Source organism: Candida margitis, assembly GCF_024628925.1.
Source record: "Candida margitis strain CBS 14175 chromosome Unknown scaffold46, whole genome shotgun sequence".
NCBI lineage: Eukaryota > Fungi > Ascomycota > Pichiomycetes > Serinales > Debaryomycetaceae > Lodderomyces > Lodderomyces margitis.
Window position 1 is genome coordinate 1 of NW_026261883.1, and position 18,691 is coordinate 18,691.

At 39.5% G+C, this 18,691-nt stretch overlaps 11 protein-coding genes across 11 annotated transcripts; 6 read left to right on the top strand and 5 right to left on the bottom strand. All coding sequences in view use genetic code 12, as the record gives it.

Moving 5' to 3' along the window:
- On the top strand, nucleotides 1-459 carry CANMA_004281 (uncharacterized protein; the record flags this gene model as incomplete). Its single annotated transcript, XM_051816541.1, has 1 exon — nucleotides 1-459. A coding segment is annotated over one exon (459 nt), but the record flags the coding sequence as incomplete, so codon positions are not given.
- A 47-nt stretch (nucleotides 460-506) lies between these two features.
- CANMA_004282 (endo alpha-1,4 polygalactosaminidase) lies at nucleotides 507-1,322 on the bottom strand (the record flags this gene model as incomplete). The annotated part of the gene is made up of 1 exon (XM_051816542.1): nucleotides 507-1,322. One exon carries the CDS (start codon nucleotides 1,320-1,322, stop codon nucleotides 507-509), a length of 816 nt encoding a protein of 271 aa, XP_051670080.1.
- Nucleotides 1,323-1,849: 527 nt separating this feature from the next.
- CANMA_004283 (uncharacterized protein) lies at nucleotides 1,850-2,605 on the top strand (the record flags this gene model as incomplete). The annotated part of the gene is made up of 2 exons (XM_051816543.1): nucleotides 1,850-1,938; nucleotides 1,996-2,605. 2 exons carry the CDS (start codon nucleotides 1,850-1,852, stop codon nucleotides 2,603-2,605), a joined length of 699 nt encoding a protein of 232 aa, XP_051670081.1.
- Nucleotides 2,606-2,792: 187 nt separating this feature from the next.
- CANMA_004284 (GTPase) lies at nucleotides 2,793-4,016 on the top strand (the record flags this gene model as incomplete). The annotated part of the gene is made up of 1 exon (XM_051816545.1): nucleotides 2,793-4,016. One exon carries the CDS (start codon nucleotides 2,793-2,795, stop codon nucleotides 4,014-4,016), a length of 1,224 nt encoding a protein of 407 aa, XP_051670082.1.
- Nucleotides 4,017-4,054: 38 nt separating this feature from the next.
- CANMA_004285 (uncharacterized protein) lies at nucleotides 4,055-5,878 on the bottom strand (the record flags this gene model as incomplete). The annotated part of the gene is made up of 1 exon (XM_051816546.1): nucleotides 4,055-5,878. The coding sequence occupies one exon, from the start codon at nucleotides 5,876-5,878 to the stop codon at nucleotides 4,055-4,057; it is 1,824 nt and encodes a 607-aa protein (XP_051670083.1).
- A 487-nt stretch (nucleotides 5,879-6,365) lies between these two features.
- CANMA_004286 (uncharacterized protein) lies at nucleotides 6,366-7,610 on the bottom strand (the record flags this gene model as incomplete). The annotated part of the gene is made up of 1 exon (XM_051816547.1): nucleotides 6,366-7,610. One exon carries the CDS (start codon nucleotides 7,608-7,610, stop codon nucleotides 6,366-6,368), a length of 1,245 nt encoding a protein of 414 aa, XP_051670084.1.
- Nucleotides 7,611-7,872: 262 nt separating this feature from the next.
- Nucleotides 7,873-8,400, top strand: CANMA_004287 (uncharacterized protein; the record flags this gene model as incomplete). The annotated part of the gene is made up of 1 exon (XM_051816548.1): nucleotides 7,873-8,400. One exon carries the CDS (start codon nucleotides 7,873-7,875, stop codon nucleotides 8,398-8,400), a length of 528 nt encoding a protein of 175 aa, XP_051670085.1.
- Nucleotides 8,401-8,683: 283 nt separating this feature from the next.
- On the top strand, nucleotides 8,684-9,706 carry CANMA_004288 (uncharacterized protein; the record flags this gene model as incomplete). Its single annotated transcript, XM_051816549.1, has 1 exon — nucleotides 8,684-9,706. The coding sequence occupies one exon, from the start codon at nucleotides 8,684-8,686 to the stop codon at nucleotides 9,704-9,706; it is 1,023 nt and encodes a 340-aa protein (XP_051670086.1).
- Nucleotides 9,707-9,746: 40 nt separating this feature from the next.
- On the bottom strand, nucleotides 9,747-11,639 carry MRE11 (MRX complex nuclease subunit; the record flags this gene model as incomplete). The annotated part of the gene is made up of 1 exon (XM_051816550.1): nucleotides 9,747-11,639. One exon carries the CDS (start codon nucleotides 11,637-11,639, stop codon nucleotides 9,747-9,749), a length of 1,893 nt encoding a protein of 630 aa, XP_051670087.1.
- Nucleotides 11,640-11,757: 118 nt separating this feature from the next.
- GCN2 (serine/threonine-protein kinase) lies at nucleotides 11,758-16,779 on the top strand (the record flags this gene model as incomplete). The annotated part of the gene is made up of 1 exon (XM_051816551.1): nucleotides 11,758-16,779. One exon carries the CDS (start codon nucleotides 11,758-11,760, stop codon nucleotides 16,777-16,779), a length of 5,022 nt encoding a protein of 1,673 aa, XP_051670088.1.
- A 41-nt stretch (nucleotides 16,780-16,820) lies between these two features.
- Nucleotides 16,821-18,521, bottom strand: CANMA_004291 (uncharacterized protein; the record flags this gene model as incomplete). Its single annotated transcript, XM_051816552.1, has 1 exon — nucleotides 16,821-18,521. The coding sequence occupies one exon, from the start codon at nucleotides 18,519-18,521 to the stop codon at nucleotides 16,821-16,823; it is 1,701 nt and encodes a 566-aa protein (XP_051670089.1).
- Between the last annotated feature and the right edge of the window lie 170 nt (nucleotides 18,522-18,691).

An 18,691-nucleotide genomic window follows, 5' to 3' on the forward strand; every position in this document is an offset into this window, starting at 1 on the left:
GGGTCGCCCCTAGCTGACAACTTGAAATGCATCAACTTCATCTGGGTGGTGAGAAACCAAAGCAATGTAAAGTGGATTGAAGATGAATTGATCAAGTGTCAACAGGTACTAGGCAACAAACTACAAGCGGACATTAGAGTTTGTGATTATCTACTTGAAATGAAAAAGATGGATAACAAGCTTGATGACAAGCTTGATGCTGAAAAGAGCGTTGAATCGGTAAATTCTCCAGTATACCGACTTCCAATAACTTATGGCAAACCAGATGTATGTGCCATCTTGAATGCATTAACAACCAGTTTATCAAGAAGAAACATATTTGTTTGCTCAGGAAGCAATTCAATGCAGAGGCAAGTTTCACAAACTGTATCTGAACTTCAGTTATTGGTATTCAACAATGATTTAAGAAATACAAACGTAGAGGAAATTTACTTGCATACGGAATGTTTTGGCTGGTAATATTGTTGTGTCGCTTGTATTATAGAGTAATTTATTTATTTATTTATTTATTTATTCGGACAATGGTAAACCCATTCATCTAGATTCCACTGCTTCAAAATGCTGGAGAATCCGCCGGTGTTTTTATAAGTGCAGTACTTTTTGTAAGCTTTAGAGGGCCAATGAACCTTGCTCCGCTTGCTTTTCTTTGGAGGATACTCAATGTGGAAAACTGGCTTCTTCGCATGGATGAATGGCTGGTACTTTTTGCATTCACTATATTGGCCACATTGTTCTTGTACTGAAAAGTCAACGCTAGATAACACCTTCTTTACTATATCACCGCCGTTTTTCAACCCAATGGCCAAGTTTTGTTTTTTAGCCAATTTAGATAGCTTTTTAACATACTGAACTGAGTCAGCTTTTGTCAATTTGAATCCAGTTTTATGCTCATATCCATCGATATTATCGGGGTCTATAGCATCACAACCTTTTTCCTTAGCCAACAATATCCGTTTCTCCATAATTTCATAAACTTTTTCAGACGATATATTCAACCACCTTTCGCCCTCCCACTCATGTAAGGGATTACCTAAATCCGAAGAAGAGAAATTGCCGGCATCAGGACGCCATTCTTCAAAACTACCAGCTGAGAAGTAACAAATGACCTGCTTCTTTTTAGAGTGAATGTCCTTGATCAACTTTTTTGAACTGTCAAACAAGTCAATATCATAAATCTTGGTATTGGAGTCGATATTTCTTGGTGGGTTGTCCAAAACACAATCCCATGAATCGCCTATATGACCATTCCATTTGGCAAAGGCGTATGATGCTAAATATGTAACTATAATGAGCCAAGAAACAGCTCGATAAGTGCTGGTCATTGTTGGGTAGTGAGAAGCTCTAAATTACGAGAATTGGAGATTCTCTTTCAACCACATTCCTTGGAGAATTAATTAGACCTTTTATACACATATAAATGTACAGCGGTTTAATTTTAAATACTCCTCATTTATGATCGTCGTAGTGACTATATATGTATTATTCCGCCCAAGTAGTAGTCATGTGGTCATCCAGTACAAACTTTGCAGTGCTTTTTTGAAGACAGAGTTATTTTAAGCATCGGGTGTACTAGCATACCTCCGTTCATGGAAGGCTGCAAATAGAGTGTCTCTGTTGTCTAAGCCTCTAATGTCACACAAACGTTGTATATTTACGAGAGAGAGAGGAAAGAGAGAAAGAGAAATTGCTGTTCGACAAAATCAGCAGAACATTCGCAATTCATCACAAAGCATTCTACTGTCAGCCACTTTCTCCTCTTCTCACAGGTCAATCGCCAACCATGCTAGTTCCAGACTTACTTCTAGACCCCCAGTTAAAGTACTGGGTCCTATTACCCATTTCACTTGCGATGGTTTTAGTCGGATTACTTCGATCCAACGTTACTTACTTGATGCAACCACAGAAAAAGCTTGAGCCTTATAAGAAGGTAAGAGAAGCGTATGTTTACACCTTGAATCTGCAAGTCGACAATCAGTAATACTAACATTGGCTTAGTCAATTCCTTCTACAAGCACGAGCATTTCGAGAAAATAATCATGTTTTAACCAACGACGAATTTGAACAGTTTAAAGCGTACTTTATTGAAAAACTATCCACTGACGAGTTTTATGCCGAAAGTTCCAAGAAGGATGAGCAATTCAATCCGTTTGACCCTAGCTCTAATGACGCTTTAATGCAGATGGCCAAAGGAAATCTCCTCAACTATATTCCGCAAACTTTGATTATGGGATGGGTCAATTACTTCTTTGCTGGGTTTGTCATCATGAAATTGCCATTTCCATTAACTGATGGCTTTAAGAGTATGCTACAGAATGGAATCATGACGCCAAATTTAAATGTTCGGTATGTGTCTTCGATTTCATGGTACTTTGTTAATTTATTTGGATTGAGACCGATATACTCGATTCTTATGGGTTCTTCTGAAGCGGAAGAGTTGATGAAGCAAGCATCACAACAGCAAGGTCCAATGCCAAATATTGGTGGGCCAGGTGGTCCTAAAGCTGATAAAGTTTTTGCTGCAGAAGCGGAAAATATTCAAATTTTGGACCATGAGTCGGTTTATGATGGAATTGTTGAGAGGTTTCTTGAAGAGTACGGTGCATAGTGTAGGCGTAATGATACTGTCTATGGTCTTGTATTGTATTATATTGTATTGTATTGCATCAACTGTTGAGAAATGTTGCAAATTGTGTACAGTAGAAACGGAAAAAAAAATCGAATCTTCTTTAAAGGTTTGCTCTTTTTCTTTTAGATCATCTCTCACTATTGCCATCCCTCTTAGTAGCACACCCATGTCCACTACAGAACAAGCCAAACAAACACAACCAGAAGCCAGTCCAAAGCCAAAGCCGGTGGTTTTGTGCATCGGTATGGCTGGTTCTGGGAAAACGACATTTATGCAGAGGTTAAACTCCCATATCCATTCCAAAAAGCAAATCCCATACGTGATAAACTTGGATCCTGCCGTTCTTAAAGTTCCCTTTGGAGCCAATATCGACATAAGAGACTCAATAAAATATAAAAAAGTAATGGAGGAATACAATTTAGGACCCAATGGGGCAATTGTGACGTCTTTGAATTTATTTTCAACCAAGATTGATCAAGTGCTTAAATTGGTTGATAAGAAACAGGATAAAATTTCCAATGTTATCATTGATACCCCGGGTCAAATCGAATGTTTTATTTGGAGTGCTAGTGGGTCTATTATAACTGAAGCATTTGCATCATCGTACCCTACGGTAATTGCCTATATTGTCGATACACCAAGAACAACAAGCCCAACAACATTTATGTCTAATATGCTTTATGCGTGCTCCATTTTATACAAGACCAAGCTTCCCATGATTGTGGTTTTCAACAAGACGGATGTGCAAAGTTGTGAATTTGCCAAGGAATGGATGGGTGATTTTGAAAATTTCCAAATGGCAGTGCAAAAGGACCAAGAAGAAAATCAAGAACAATCGAGTGGATACATGAGCAGCTTGGTCAATTCAATGTCATTGATGTTAGAAGAGTTTTACTCTAATCTAGATGTGGTTGGAGTGAGCTCTTATACGGGTCAAGGATTTGACGAGTTTATGGATGCCGTGGACAACAAAGTGGATGAGTATAATGAGTTTTATAAAGCGGAAAGGGAAAGGATATTGAAAAAGAAGGAGGAGGATGAGAAAAAGAGACAGACCAAGTCATTGAACAAGTTGATGAAAGATATGGATATGAAAGACAAAAAGAAACAAGGGCAAGACGGTGAGGTATTGTCTGACTTTGATGATGATGAAGTAGACGAGGAATTACAAGGAGAGATATTACCTGACGAAGAAGAGGCCCAAGAGTTGGCAGAATTGGGCAATCCATCGAGAGAATATACCTTTGCTGAAGATCGCCTGTCTGAGTTGGACGCAGCCAAGGATGCTGATTTACAAGCAAGGTATCAACAAGCAATGGAGGCCAGGGGAAAACCTGTATCGTCGCAAACTGCAGAGAACATTGCCAAATACATCAATAGATCACAGTAGGACAATAAAGAAAGAATAATCTATTAATTTTTGTTGTACTATGTCCTAAACACATCGTCTACTTTAAATGGTTGCCTTTTCCACTCATCTCTGAATATCAAATGTGGTTTCTTCTCGGCCAAGTGTAATATAGTCTTTCCAAACTCTGAATTACACCAGGCAAACCACGATCTGGTGTAGGAAGTACCATGGCGAGAATTGACATTCACACTTTCATGCATAAGACCAAACCCAGCCGTGTTGTTCATAATCATGTGTAGACTGTTGATGATTTCATCATCATTGTCAGTAGTTCTAATCCTCATCAATAAGGACATTGGCCAAGCATTTCTTATACCAATATGCGGCCCTCCAATTCCTTCAAAGTGGAAACCTTTCAAGTAGTAGGGGTTGCCTTCTTTGCTCAAGATCATTTTTCTCGTATTCTGATACACTTGATCATCTTTGGCAGAGTATCCTAAATCGGGAATGGACAAGAGGGATGGAATGTTTGCATCGTCCATAAATGTCGCACTGCCATACCCATCAACTTCATAGGCGTACACCTTTCCGTATACCGGGTGGTTGACAATGCCAAATTTTTCAATGCCAGAGGTCAAGCCTTTGATAAAATAATCAGTCTTTTTAATAAACACTTCAATGGCGGCATTCATTTGATTAGCAAGGACTTTGTCATTGAGAAAATTCTTTCTAATGTTGACCAATTCGGTTAGCATATGCATATTACCAGGAATGAAAAATTGTAAAATTGTAGCATCATCACTGGGTCTAAATGCACTTCTAATCAAGCCAGAGCCGAAATTGACAGGGTTTCCGACCCCAGCCAATGGTAATGTTTCCGATCCTATATTGGTATCTCTTTGGAACGAATAGTAAAATGGCAAAGCTTGTCCTGTCTCAGCATCAAACGATGGCTCGCTCTCTCTCCGCAACACAATCAATAATTTCTCGTATGCGCTAAACCAAAGTTCATTAAGGAATGAGGTGTCGCCTCCCGAATTTTCAAAGTACTCGTTACTCAATGTCAAGAATGACGCCAATGAATCAATCTCATATTTGCATTCAAATACTTGTCGCCAATCTGGTCTTGGGTACACATTGTCAAACGCCGTATTACCTGGTTCTACTTTTGATGTAGGTGGCGGGTGGAATGCATTACAATACGGTGAATTGTTGACATAATATGCTTGTGTGTTGATAGCCCCAAGAATCAATTGTTTGAGCTTTGCGTCATGCTTGATTAATGGTTGGTACACAGACAACTGCCTTGCTGCATCCCTCAACCATTCTGCATGTATATCTCCAGTGACAATAAATGATTGGGGAAACACTTGCTTTTTGAGATGTCTGGGTATATTATCATCACCGTTGACCTTGTGCCATAATATAGTGGTATCTAACGTATTTGGTAAACAATTCTCCACCAATCTAGATAAATCAGGATCGGCGATTCTATGTTTCAACTCATTGATGACCGATTCAACTGCATCGGACACAAATGTTCGACATTTGGGAGCTGGTCTCATGTAGGGATACTTTTGAACACCTTGGGAGAAGGGTGGATGGCGATGTTGAGAATAGGTTACATAATCGGGGCAATGTCTAACCTTTTTATCCATTTGTTGAAGAACAGTTTGATCAACTTCTCGAGTGTCGAGGTGGCTATTCAGGGAGTCATGACCGGCCAATTTGGCTAGTTTGTTTTCGTACGATGCGTGTAAGTACTTCTCCTCGTCAACTGGATGAGTTAATGTATCATTGGATAGGTCCTTGTGACGCCTGAATAAGGAATATATGATGAATATCGATAGTAGAGCTAAAAGTAGCTTGATGTAGTAGTGAATCCTGGATTGTGGAATCATATTGCAGTCCTAGTGAGATAGAGCTGGGTCTTTGTCGTCTATAAAAGTGGTCGAGGGGCTAAACATTTGGTGTTTTGATCTGCATTTCTCGCACATTATTTTGGAAGAGAAGATTTGGGCACAGTGCTACCAAATTAACTTATGATGTCATACAGCTTCTATTGCAGTTAAGTAGTTGGGATATATATATAAATTGTACTTGATGAAGTATGGTATAATTCAAAGAATATTTTTTGGTGCAAAGGTCTTGTTGTATTTACATACAAACCTTACGTACTATCTTTACTTAAAAGTGCTACAAAGTGTTGGATTTAGAATTGTTGAAGATTATAAATCAGGAATATTTCCCAAATTGATTTATTGGTTTATATAACTTTAACATTTTACTGTTTTTAAGAATTAATGGATATATGACCTCTCTATCGTGTTATTAATAACAGAGAATGTACCCTATAAGAGCATCGTACAACAATAGTACTTAGTTCTTTTATTCAATCATCTTTGTCAAATAAATTGAATCCTTTTTCGAATTTAAACTGGTATTGACCAATCCATGTGAAGCAATTGTGCGGATAACATTGTTTATTCCATGGACATTTACTTCTTCAGGCTTAGCTAATTTCAAAATGTCTTCGTAGCTTGAAGCGTGTTGAAGGTCCTCAGCAGTAACAAGGTGCTGCAATAAGGATCCAATCCTGGAATCATTGAGAGCCAACCTAGCGCCAACAATTTCAAAATCGGTATCAGACCACAACGACTCAAATGAGGAAAAATCGGCGTCGATATTTAGAATCTCGAGCATGTAAAATCTGTAATAGTGTAACTTATATGGCAACGTCTCTAAAATGGTTGATACATCTGCATTTTTCTTGGTCATTTGCGTCGCCTCATCTATTGCAAAAAGTAACTTTTCATCATCATGGGAAACCTCCTGTTGATTTGATCTTGCCAATGCCTTAATCTGCTGCTCCTTTTCCAATAACTTTACTAATTTGTCATCAACTAGTTTGACCTCATCCCACGGTAGATTTTTCACCAACTTGTTGAAATTTTGACCTGTTGTTTTCATATAATTCTCACTCTTGAGTGCTAACGAGAGTATATCAGGGCGAGTTACTTTGGTCAAGTTGAAAATCACTTTTTTCTCCTCAAACCTCGCATTCTCCAATTGTGTCCTCCTCCTCATGTCAAAATATGGTTGATTCCACTTATCTAGTGAAGAAGACAACAATAAGTCACATTTCTGCTTAAAGAAAATCATAATAGGAACCCTTGTCAACAGCTGTAGGTAATACTTGAACGTTTGTTGATCCAGTTTATGCACTGGGGCTGTTGTAAGTGGGTTGAAAAAGGAGTTGAGGGTAGACTCAATATCTACACTATAGACACTTGAATTCTTTCTAGCATTAAGCGATTTGGGGAGTAGCCCTTCCTTCATTGTAAACGGCGATTGATCTTTAAATAAGTACTTTGTTTTCTTAAGCTCGTTGGGACCAAAGTCTATCGGATCTTGAAATAAACACCGCTCTCTGTTCCTATCGACCTTCCATTCACGACCTTTTCGAGCATTCTTAGTAACTATCGACCATCGCTTGTTTCGTAGGTTCAGGTCAGACGTATTTTGAAGAAAGGACTCTATTTGCTCGGCATAGGGTGAATTGTGATTATGAGAAAGAGTGTTGTAAAGGTTGATTAATCGTCGTATGGAGGTTGGGACTATACCGGTAGACATGAAAAATGAGTTGTATGATGTTTATATGAGGTATAAGTTGACTCTATGGGACATTGAATAACGTGTAATGCAATCAGCAGTGATAAATTTTATTTGCTATAGGATTGTGATGAGGATGAGGTTGGGGGAGAATGAGAAGCGCCCATACAAAGAACAAAGAACAAAGGAAAAAAACAGTCATTCCTAGACGCCGTTACATAATTTTCAACTATTGCTCTTACACCCTTTCTTTTGCAAAACAACACTTCATACACCAACTACAATGCTTTCCAGATCAATTCGCACCTTTGCAAGAAGAATTCCAAAAAGACAAGTTCCAGCTATCCGTTCAATTGTCTCCGTATCAAGAATTAGACTACAAAGCGTCAAGTCATCAGTCCCCACAAGAGTTTTTGCAGTCAACTACAGTTCTGCAACTCAACCAGATGCAAATGGCAAAGGAGAATTGTTAATTGAATTTACATGTAATGTATGTGATAACAGATCATCACACAACATGTCAAAACAAGCTTATGAACACGGTACTGTCTTGATACAATGTCCTGAATGCAAGAGCAGACATTTGATTGCTGATCATTTGGGATTTATCAGAGACGAAAAATTTGACTTAAAGGACTATATTGAAAGTCAAGGATCAAAAATTGACAGCCGTGTTTTGGAATTTGAAAAGATTCCATCAAACTTGGCTAGCTCCTCTGGACAAACTGCTGAGGAAGACACTCCTAAACAAGAAAAAGTATTGGATCTTGAATCTCCCGATGATGAGGTGATTAAAAATAAGAAAATCTAAAAGGATAGTTGACGAGTCAAGTAGCAATTAATTACTATTATTTATTTCAATATGTACTTGTAGCAATTCTAACCTCAGAATACAACTGCCCTTTCCACAGTCTTCTCCCTTGGGGGTAGTCCGATTGCAAAAAAAAAGAACAAAGAAAATAAAAAAAAAAAAAAATTGCGCCCAAATAGAATACTCCAGAATTTGAATACCATCCCTCCTGATTTGTCTCTGTGTATATATATAACAGACGAGAACCGCTACAGCAATTGAATAGCCACAAGACAATTCAACCATGCTTCAAAGAGCTACTTCCACTTTCAGAACTGCATCGCATGTTCCTCGCATAGTTAGCATTAGATTCAATTCTTCGTTCAAAGACGATGCCCAGAAAGCAGTCAAGGGTATCAAAGATGAATACAACAAGGTTAAAGATGCAGCAAATGAAAAAGCTGAAGAGTTGAAAAAATCAGCTCAAGAATCGGCAAAGTCAATATCACAACAATTTGCCCAAGAGAAAACCATCAATGCAGAGGTTTTAAACAAGTACAAGAAGCAATTGGAAGAGAAAGCCAAAGAGTTGGGCGCTAATGATTTGGACGAACTTAAAGACAAATTTAAAGACAAGATAGCAAAGACCAGAATTGAACTCGGGGCAGAAGATCCACTCAAACATATTTTGGACTGGGAAAAGGCACAGAATGAGAAACGCAAGGATGGCAGTGTTATCAATGTTCGTAAAATAGATGAAAAGAAGGAAAAACTCCCATTCAAAGTCCTTAACGATTTCATAGATGTCGAAAAAGCAAGAGACTTGCCAACCAACGATATCAAAATGATCTGGAAAGCTAGATTTCTAAATAAGGAAAGAACCTTGCATGCAACTTTGGATAATAGACAATTTGCCGACATTTATGCCAACGCTTATAGGTATCCAAACTTCATTTTGCCGTTACCCAAGCCACACAATGATGGGTACGAGCTCGAATTTATCCAATGGGCATTTGCTGGTCCAAATACGATTCATTGTATGTTTACTACCTTGGCTGAGTACAAGCTCAATAAGGAATTTGCCAGACCACACACCACGCTCACTTTTCATCAAGAATTTAGCCAAGATAAGGATCTAGTATTGATGCACGGTGTAAGCGAGAAAGAAGGAGGGTTGACCATGGATGAAGCACAACTACTTGTTGTTAATTTGCAAAGGTTCTACAGTGGAAAGTTTCCCCAAATGACCAAATTGTTGAAGGAGTTCAACGACGGCAGTGCAGAATTTAATGTTGATGACTTGATTAAAGAAGCTACATCCGTATAGGGAGAACTCCAATTTGTATATACCAAATCAAAAACTATTCTCATCTTTTTCCTCTTCCAATTCTGCCTCCCCTATGGCCTCGTGTTTTCACAGACTCAGGCTCGTATTCTTCCTCGCTGGTGAGCATCTCATTTTCATCTTCAGCATAAGTGCCTGGATGCGGCACAGACCTAGTATGTGAAAATCTTGAAGCAGGTGAGGGATGTACATCATTCTCAGAGTCACTGGAATCCAAAACCAATGAAATTGTTTTGGAAGCTGCCTTTCTGCCACCTTTCACTTTTGGTTTGGAGACTTTTGCCGCATTCTCAGCTTCCAAGTTCAACTGGGCATAAGTCCCTTCTTTTAATTGTAAAAGTATTTGCTTGAATGCATTTCTTGTATGATTTTCATCCTCAATTCCATGAAACTCTTGATCGTCGATGTCAACACTGAGCAACATTTTGGTCTCCTTTTTGATCTCTGAATTGATATACTGACTTAGACTATATTTGTCATCATTATCAACAAATTTCTTAACTGCTTCGTTCAATCCTGCTTCAGGCATTAGCGTCAATTGAGTCTGTTTTAAAAAATCACTGACAATATCCTGAAGTGCCAATTCAGTGGTGCTTTTTTCACCCAAACTTTCATCAACCATATCGTCATTAAATTTAGTCTTTTTTCTCAATATCTCCGGTTGTTGTTGTGATTTCCTTTTGTAAAATTGAACAACATCATTCACGTTGGCAATTCTTCCCACAAACTGATTTGAAAATCTGCGAACATTTTCAATTTCGTAACCACCACTGTATTCAACTCTAAGCCGAATCAATGGTAATGGAGCACTCAGTTTAGCATCGCCCTGTTCTTCACTGTTGGATTGAAACAATTCCGGGTGACTCTGTGCATGCGAATTATTTGCAATTTCAATCGCCTTTTCAACTTCATTCGTGAGAAATGCAATGACATCTGCTTTTGAAGCCACACCGGGGACTAGATCAGTCTTCTGTAGCACTATCTCCCTAAACACAAAAGGTCTCACTGTCTTCAATTCAACCGTTTCCAATGAATAGTCATTACCTTTTATGTTGATGATAAATACCTTTTTGTCGGGAACCTCTCCTTCCGATAAAGATGTCGCGATAGATGACCCCGCTTGTAGAACATCAAATGAAGTTTCTGGATTGTGTACAGGATATGGAATACATTCGTGCTCGTGTCCCCAAAGTACAAAGTCAAGAAAATGAGGTAAAAAGTTTTCTGGTATACATGAACTAAAAGTGTGCATCGCGTGGTTCTGGTGAATAGCAAAGAAATTAAACCACTTGTCAGAATCTATTCCAGGTCTTTCAAATTTGACTCCTCCGTCTCTAAAAAGACGATGTAGCCTTTCGTCTCTTACGTTAGACATACCATAGAGCGCTAGCTTTGTATTCCCCTTTTCAAATAATATTGGCCGTACAGTTATCGATTCGGAATCCTTAACTTTGCCGAAATAGTTAACAAGTCCGGAAACGGCCAACACATCAAGTGCCAGGAGTAAACCCTCGCCAGTGGCATCATCATGGTTACCACTAATGGCAAACACTGGTATAGATATGTTCAAATTGGGATCCTCGTAGTTCACTTCATCAACCCCATTGAACATTGTTGTTGACGGGTCACTCAACAATTCTAACTGACACGGCTTACTTCCCATACAATTGGTTCGCAATGACTTCATCACGTGGTACATTGATTTCTTTGTTGGTTTGTTGATATGGAATAGGTCACCTCCTTGTACCAACATATCCACGTCCTGTTCCTTAGCTATCTGTGTAATCTCGTCAAAGGTCCTCCACCCATCATTGCCCCTAATGGGGTCATTCTCAAAACACCCGACATGGTTATCCGTAGTCAAAAGTATTCTTATCGTATCAGGACTATTTTCAATATGCTCAACCAAAGGCATATCTGATAAGCGATGTATAGTGATAGAAAAAGAGAGCGAACAAAACGAGTCGCGAAAATTTGAGAAGAATCACACAGAGAGTCTTCCTCATTGCAACTCCATTAAAAAACACAACTCCATGAAAGAAGTATCTATATCACTGGAATTGGAAACTAGACAACAGGATGAATTAAATAGCATTGCCTCGATATACGGCGATATCTTTAAAGACGTCACTCCAAAGGAATTGATTTGGAATAAGACACCCAACCCGCATTTTCAGGTATTTCTATCCTCATCTGAAAATGAAGAAAACCCCACAGTTTCCATTACATTGGATATAGAGTTCACGCCGACGTATCCATTGTCGTCGCCAAAGGTCAAATTTCTCAACCCTCAAAATTTGTTAAAAGCGCATGTTGCTCGTTTGAAAGAAAAGTCCGAAGAGCTAGTGAAGGAGTACGAGCATGAGGAAGTTTCCTTCGCTATAATATCGGAACTGAAGTTTATATTAGATGACATTCAAGCAACAATGGCTAAGGTGTTATCATTAGAGGAAGAAAGAGAGGAAAGACTTCGGAATGAGCGTAAAGCATTGGAGGAACTTGAAGCAAAGCAGCAGATGGAGCTAGAGTCTGCAACTCAAAAGAGAAGCGAGGAGCTAAATGAACAAATTCAAAAAATTAAGTTCGAGTTGGACGAGGAAGAGGGGGAAGAAGAAGGAGTTGAAGTTGAAGTTGCGCCTTTGCCTGATGATAAGGCTAATTATTTCATATTTGATAATGAAGTGGAAGATGTACTACCACATAGTCGACGAAAATTCAAGTTTAGAGCTGTGCAGGGGTTTATTAGGTACACCAAGAGAAGTCTATTCAGTTCAATTGGTAAGCAATTCATTGTCAAGCCTTTTGTCAGTGACGAGGTCAGGGCAGAAGCTGATAAACATGGCCACGAACTCAATTACATTTTGACCGAAATTGATTTCAATAACCAACATTGGCAACGTGATTCCGGCAAGAGCGATGTTCAAGACTTGGAAAAAGAGTTGCAGTCTTGGGTCAATCTGAATAATCCACACATGCTCAAATTGATTGGATTTCAAATAGACAAAAATAAGGGTTGGAAAGTTCGATTGTTAACGGAGTTTTCATTCGTTTCCGAATCATTGTTTGAAATTATGCCATCGAAAGGACATTTTAGTCTACCGGTGGCTAGGATATGGCTTATGAACTTGATACCGGTTTTGGAACAGTTGCACAACTCGGGACTGATCCATAAGCAGATCAACCCTTTTACAGTCTTTCTATTCGAGCAGGACCGCACAGGTCAAGGCAATTCATTTACAGACTCGTCCAATGTCAATTCATACGGTGATGAGCATGGCAAAGTGTTGAAGTTGGCACACCCTTCATATGGGTATAAGATTCTACGAATGTTGGAGGCGCACCCGAATACTGGCAGCGACAAGTTTCGTAAGGACAGCAATAAGAACCCAGATTCTTGGACTCCTCCAGAGGTTAGGCAAACAGGCGTTTACAACCAGAAATCAGATGTTTGGGATTTGGGTGTACTTGTTCTACGACTTGTGGTGGGGAAGGATGCATTGACTAAGGACTTCCCAAATCCGGATGAATTTAACAAAAGGTTTCTTGACAAACTCAAATCAGAACGTGCCGAACACGTTGAACAAATTCATGATTTGTTGGTGAAGTTGCTACAGCCCAAATACTCGAAAAGACCGACACTCTTGGAATTGAATGCTATCAAGTTTTTGCGAGATGGCCCTGTTTTGAGGAAGCAAGATAGTGCTGTAATTATGGCCACTGGCAATAACAATAATAACAATAGAGGCAGCCGGGCATTAACAAGAGATGACTCTGTCCGCCAGGGGAGGCTTTTAAATGATTCACCTGGTAGTCAGTTTTACAATAGCGCTGGATACTCACTTGGTCTGGAACCACGAGGAAACAGCAGATATGAAAGAGATTTTGAAGAGATTGGTAGGTTGGGTAAGGGTGGCTTTGGTGACGTCGTGAAAGCTAGGAATAGAATGGAAGGTACCTATTACGCTATAAAGAAAATTAAGCATCGAGCTAACAAACTTGATTCACTTTTGAGTGAGGTGTTGTCCTTGGCCAGGTTGAACCACCAATATATTGTGAGATACTACGGTACTTGGGTTGAGGAGTTAGCGGAAAATCTGGATAACCTGGAGGAGGGTAAAATCGTGTCCATTTCAGAGGAAAGCTCTGAGTCGGGTGACGAAACATCGGAAGATATGTCTGATCTAAGCTATGTTAATCGATCTTCGTCATTTTTAGCAACACGCACCAATTCTTTCCAAATTGATTACATGTCCAGCTCATTCGATCCTCGAATTGAGTTTGATGATGAGTCTTTGGCGCAACAAAGCAATACATCTGAAGATGTTTTTGAATTTGCCCACTCAACTGATGAAGATTCATCCACCCGGGAAAGCACTGATGTCTCTCGCGTGCAAACAAGAGATGGACCCGACAAAAAACTGCACTCAGCTCAAGACAAAAAGGTTCAAGTGGTGTACCCGCGATCTATCCTTTATATTCAGATGGAATTCTGTGAAAATAACACATTATTGAATCTTATTGAACAAGGGCTTCCTAATAATCCAAACGAATACTGGAGACTATTTCGACAATTATTGGAAGCGGTTTCTTATATTCATAGCGAAGGATTTATCCATAGAGACTTGAAACCAATGAATGTTTTTATTGATAAATCGAATAACATCAAGGTTGGAGATTTTGGTTTGGCCAAAAATTCACAATTCATGTCGACACTACCCACGACTGAGCAAATTGCTGAAAAGGTTGATGCCGTGGCATCTAAGAATGGCGACCTATCAACTGTGGTTGGAACTATTTTCTACACGGCGCCAGAGGTCTCATCTGGAAACTACGATGAAAAAGTTGATTTGTTTTCATTAGGTGTTATCTTTTTTGAAATGTGCTACCTGTTGGCGACAGGCATGGAACGAGCTATAATTCTAAACAAGTTGAGACAACGCGAGTACCCGGAAAATTGGAAGAGCACTCAGGAAAAGCAAATTGTTCATCAACTACTCGATCCGGATCCAAAGGCAAGGCCAGGAGCGGCGGAGCTTTTGCAAAGTGGTCGCTTGCCAGTGGAGCATCAAGACCAAGTTATAAAAGAAGCCTTAAAGTCCTTGGCAGATCCAGCCTCTCCGTGGCAACAACAAGTAAGAGAAGCTTTGTTTAATCAACCATATTCTTTGGCAAAGGACTTGCTATTTGATAGTAATCGAGAACTAACAACCAGTTCAACTAGTGATTATCTATTGTTTAGCAAAATCATCGACGAATTGACAAATCTTTTCCGCAAGCATGGTGCTGTTGAAAACATGAACATAAACTTGATCTTACCACGCATACCTAGCCAGCCAAAAGATCAAGTATACGAATTCCTTGACAGAGGTGGGTCAGTTATCACTTTGCCGTATGATTTGGTTGTTCCAGTTGCACGATTTGTTAGCAAGAACGAAGTCAATGTACCAAAGTTTTACCGACACGATTACGTCTATCGACCCAGCTTACGAGGAGTGGGCATGCCTGAAAAATATAGTGCAATGAACTTTAGCATCACGAGTCAGTCTGACCGAGAGGTGATTGCAAACGACGCTGAATGTTTAAAAGTTGTTGATGAAATCATGCACATTTTTGCCCAGATTCCAGCTCGGAAAATCATTTTTATTAATCATTACGATATTCTTGATGCCGTTGTATCATTTGTGCTTGGAAACACGAAAGTCGATGACCAAGTCAAGTGGGGGGTTTTTGCAGTACTATCCCAGCTTGGAATTGACAAGTCTGTTGATGACGTGAAGAAATATTTACGAGAGGAGTTTCAAATCCCTCGTACCGTCATTGAGGACCTCCTACTGAATTTCAACTTTACTTGTTCACTACCCGAAGCTAGACAAAAACTACAAAAGCTAATGATTGACTCGCCTCAGTTGATTAAAGTAGAAAAATCTTTTGCCTATCTATCCAAAGTGCAAGGTATTCTCAATCAGTTTGAGAGAAAATCAGAGATATTGTTTAATCCATTGTACAACTACGATAACCGGTATTTTCGTCATGGTATTATGTTTCAAGCGGTGTTTAAAGGAGATAAATCAAAAAGGTACAGCAGAATCATTACTGGAGGACGATTCGACACTTTGATTAGATCGTTTACTGACGTTTCTGTCACTGGTTCTAAAACATTCAAGCCTAATAAGCTGCATGGTGTTGGGTTTACCTTGACTACTTCGTTTTTGTTTGCTTTGATGAAAAGTATCATGTCACGGAAATTTGTAAAGAATGAATTTACCAAGTGGAAGGGAAACCGATGCGATGTCCTAGTGAGTTCCACACAACAAGAGTTTGTCGATTTATGTGGGTATGAAATTTTGGGCAAATTGTGGCTGAAAACTATTAGTGCCGATCTTGCGTCTGCTAGATCACAAGATGAGCTACTAAATGAAGCTTCAATCATTGGCGCTTCTTGGGTTGTTTTGATACGACAGAGCCAACAGGTTTCCAAAAGATCAAAGAAATCTTCAAATTTCAAACCTCTCAAGGTAAAGAATGTGATTACGGGAAAAGATGTCGACTTAGATAGTTATGAGGAGCTAGTCGAGTACTTGACTGGAGAAATAGGCAGTGTTGAAGATGATGCCGATGATGAAACTATATCTGGCCCTAGTCAATCTGGCACCGATGCGCTTACCGTCGAGCAATTGGATACGGTTGATTTGAATCAAAAGATTACAGTTGTCAACAACGAGGCTCCACGAGGTCGAAAAAATAACAAGAGAGAAAAGTGGGAGGTTGAAACCAATGCAAAAACAATTGGCTCGCAGGTGGTGCAGAAACTAGCCCAAGGACCTGTTCTTATATTTGACGTTCGGGATGAGGTGGTGGACATGATTAGTATAACATCGATCCATCAACAAGACGAATGGATAAGAAAAGTGCTCTTCAGTGCAAACAATTTACCAAAGAGTTTTGCCATGAATATATACAGTAGTTTGGTAAAAGAGGAAGCTAAAGGACACAGTTGGTGCATTTTGGTGGCATCAAGAACATTACATTCGGCAATAGTTGATTTAAGAAGATGATAGTCTTTCTGTTGTATTATATAAAATTACGTCCATTTTGTTCATACCTTTAATGATAAAAGCTCAATCTTTTCTTGATTCTTGGCTTTCCAATCCCAGTACTCTTCTAACCTCAACTTTCCATAATCGGCATAATCAAAATCAATGTTTGAAAGTTCGCTTTGGATCATAGCCCAAATACCCCAGTAGAAGCCAGGCAACCCATAGAACATGGATACTTCATTTATCAAAGATTCAACTTCGGTTGGATTGGACTGACGGTTGTCTAGATAGCTCTCACACCATTTAACAATAACGGGGTTGGAATTTGTAGGCTCTGGGATAGCACTCCGATCGCAATTGAAACCTTGCCACTCTGCCAAATGGTTCGCTATGTCAAACGCCCTAGGTGCTGGAAGCATGTACTCATAGTCAATAAATTTAATAGGGTTCTGTTCAACAGACGGTAGTGATTGTCCTGTATAAAAGTTGGATTCAAAATCCTCAGGTATAATGACATTACCGGACAACAAGTCACAATGAGACGAGACAATTGGCGATTTTACCGCCTCGAGAATATTTTTCAACCAGTGAAACTCCTTCTTGACCACTTCCTTCAAATTGCCCTCGTTGACATCCTCATGTAAATGCTGTTGAAACGAGGCTATCAACTCAGGGTTTACTGGAACAATTTCAATCCACTCATCAATCAATTCCCAGATGTTGGAGATGAATCGCTTCTTCTTGGCCAGTTTTTTCTTACTCACTGAGTTCCTTCTAGCGCCAATTCTTAATGCTCTTATTTTATCCACGCCTTCTTCGATCAACTTGTAATTTAATGACTTGTGCCAGTTACCCAACTGCTGGGCGATAAGAGGATATATTTTCTCATTGCTTAATTCTTCCGGCTTCAAAGATCTTCCCGAAAGGTATCCGTACATGAGTCCATTCTTGAATCTGGCAAACACTGTGGGCGCTAAACCGATCGAGTTTAGGATTAAATGGGAAATGAATTCCCGGTGTCTGTCGATTATCAAATTTGTTCCATGGCCATAGACTCGAATTAAAATTGTTTTCTCATTGCTGTAAGTGCACGAAAGAAGCATGTTTGTGATACCTCCAGTAACTTGTTTGATTTCAAGTTTTCCGGTATCTGCCCATTCAGGAAAAGCCCTCACAATTAAACGCTTCAACTGAACAAAGTCGGTCTCTAGGTTTTCTGAAAGGTTAATAACATATTTAGGAAAGTACAAAGACCTTCGTTTCACCGATGCATTACCCGAAGGATTCGGTGACGGCGATCTTGATGTTGGTGATGGCTGGGACTGTGACTGTGACTGGGCAGAGGTATTTACTTCTGCTGAAGGTGTTGACAAATTATGACCATTTGAGTGTGATACTGTAGTAGAGTTTGTGTTTGTGTCTGTTTCGACGTCTGAAATGGAGGGGTTGTTCAATGAGTAAAGAAGATTCTTATTCTTCAAGTAAAGTTTATCCGGCAAGTAATCAGCGTCATACTTCAAGAGGGGCGTATTTTGAAAAGTTTCAGAAACTCTATTGTTATCCTCCTCATCCGAGTCGTCCTCTATCGGGGTGAAATGCACCTTTTGATCAGATATGTAGCAATATGCCGCTGGGTGAAATTCATCTGCAGAATTTTGATTGTTTTGAGTATCGTTAAGCTTAGTCTTTGAAGAACGTAACTTTGATTCGGATGATACTTGGTCACCGCCTAGTGACACATCTCTTTCAAGGACACTCATCCTTTATCAGTGCTGTCTCTTTTTGGTAATGAAACGTTTTTTTTTTATCCTCGGTATTGTGGAAAAGATGGGAATGGAAAAGCTTAACGTGCGGCGAAGTTGAAGGATCTCGATGAATTAGGGTACCTCTGCTGAGCTTATCTTTCCAGTGCGTGTAATACCAATTGAGT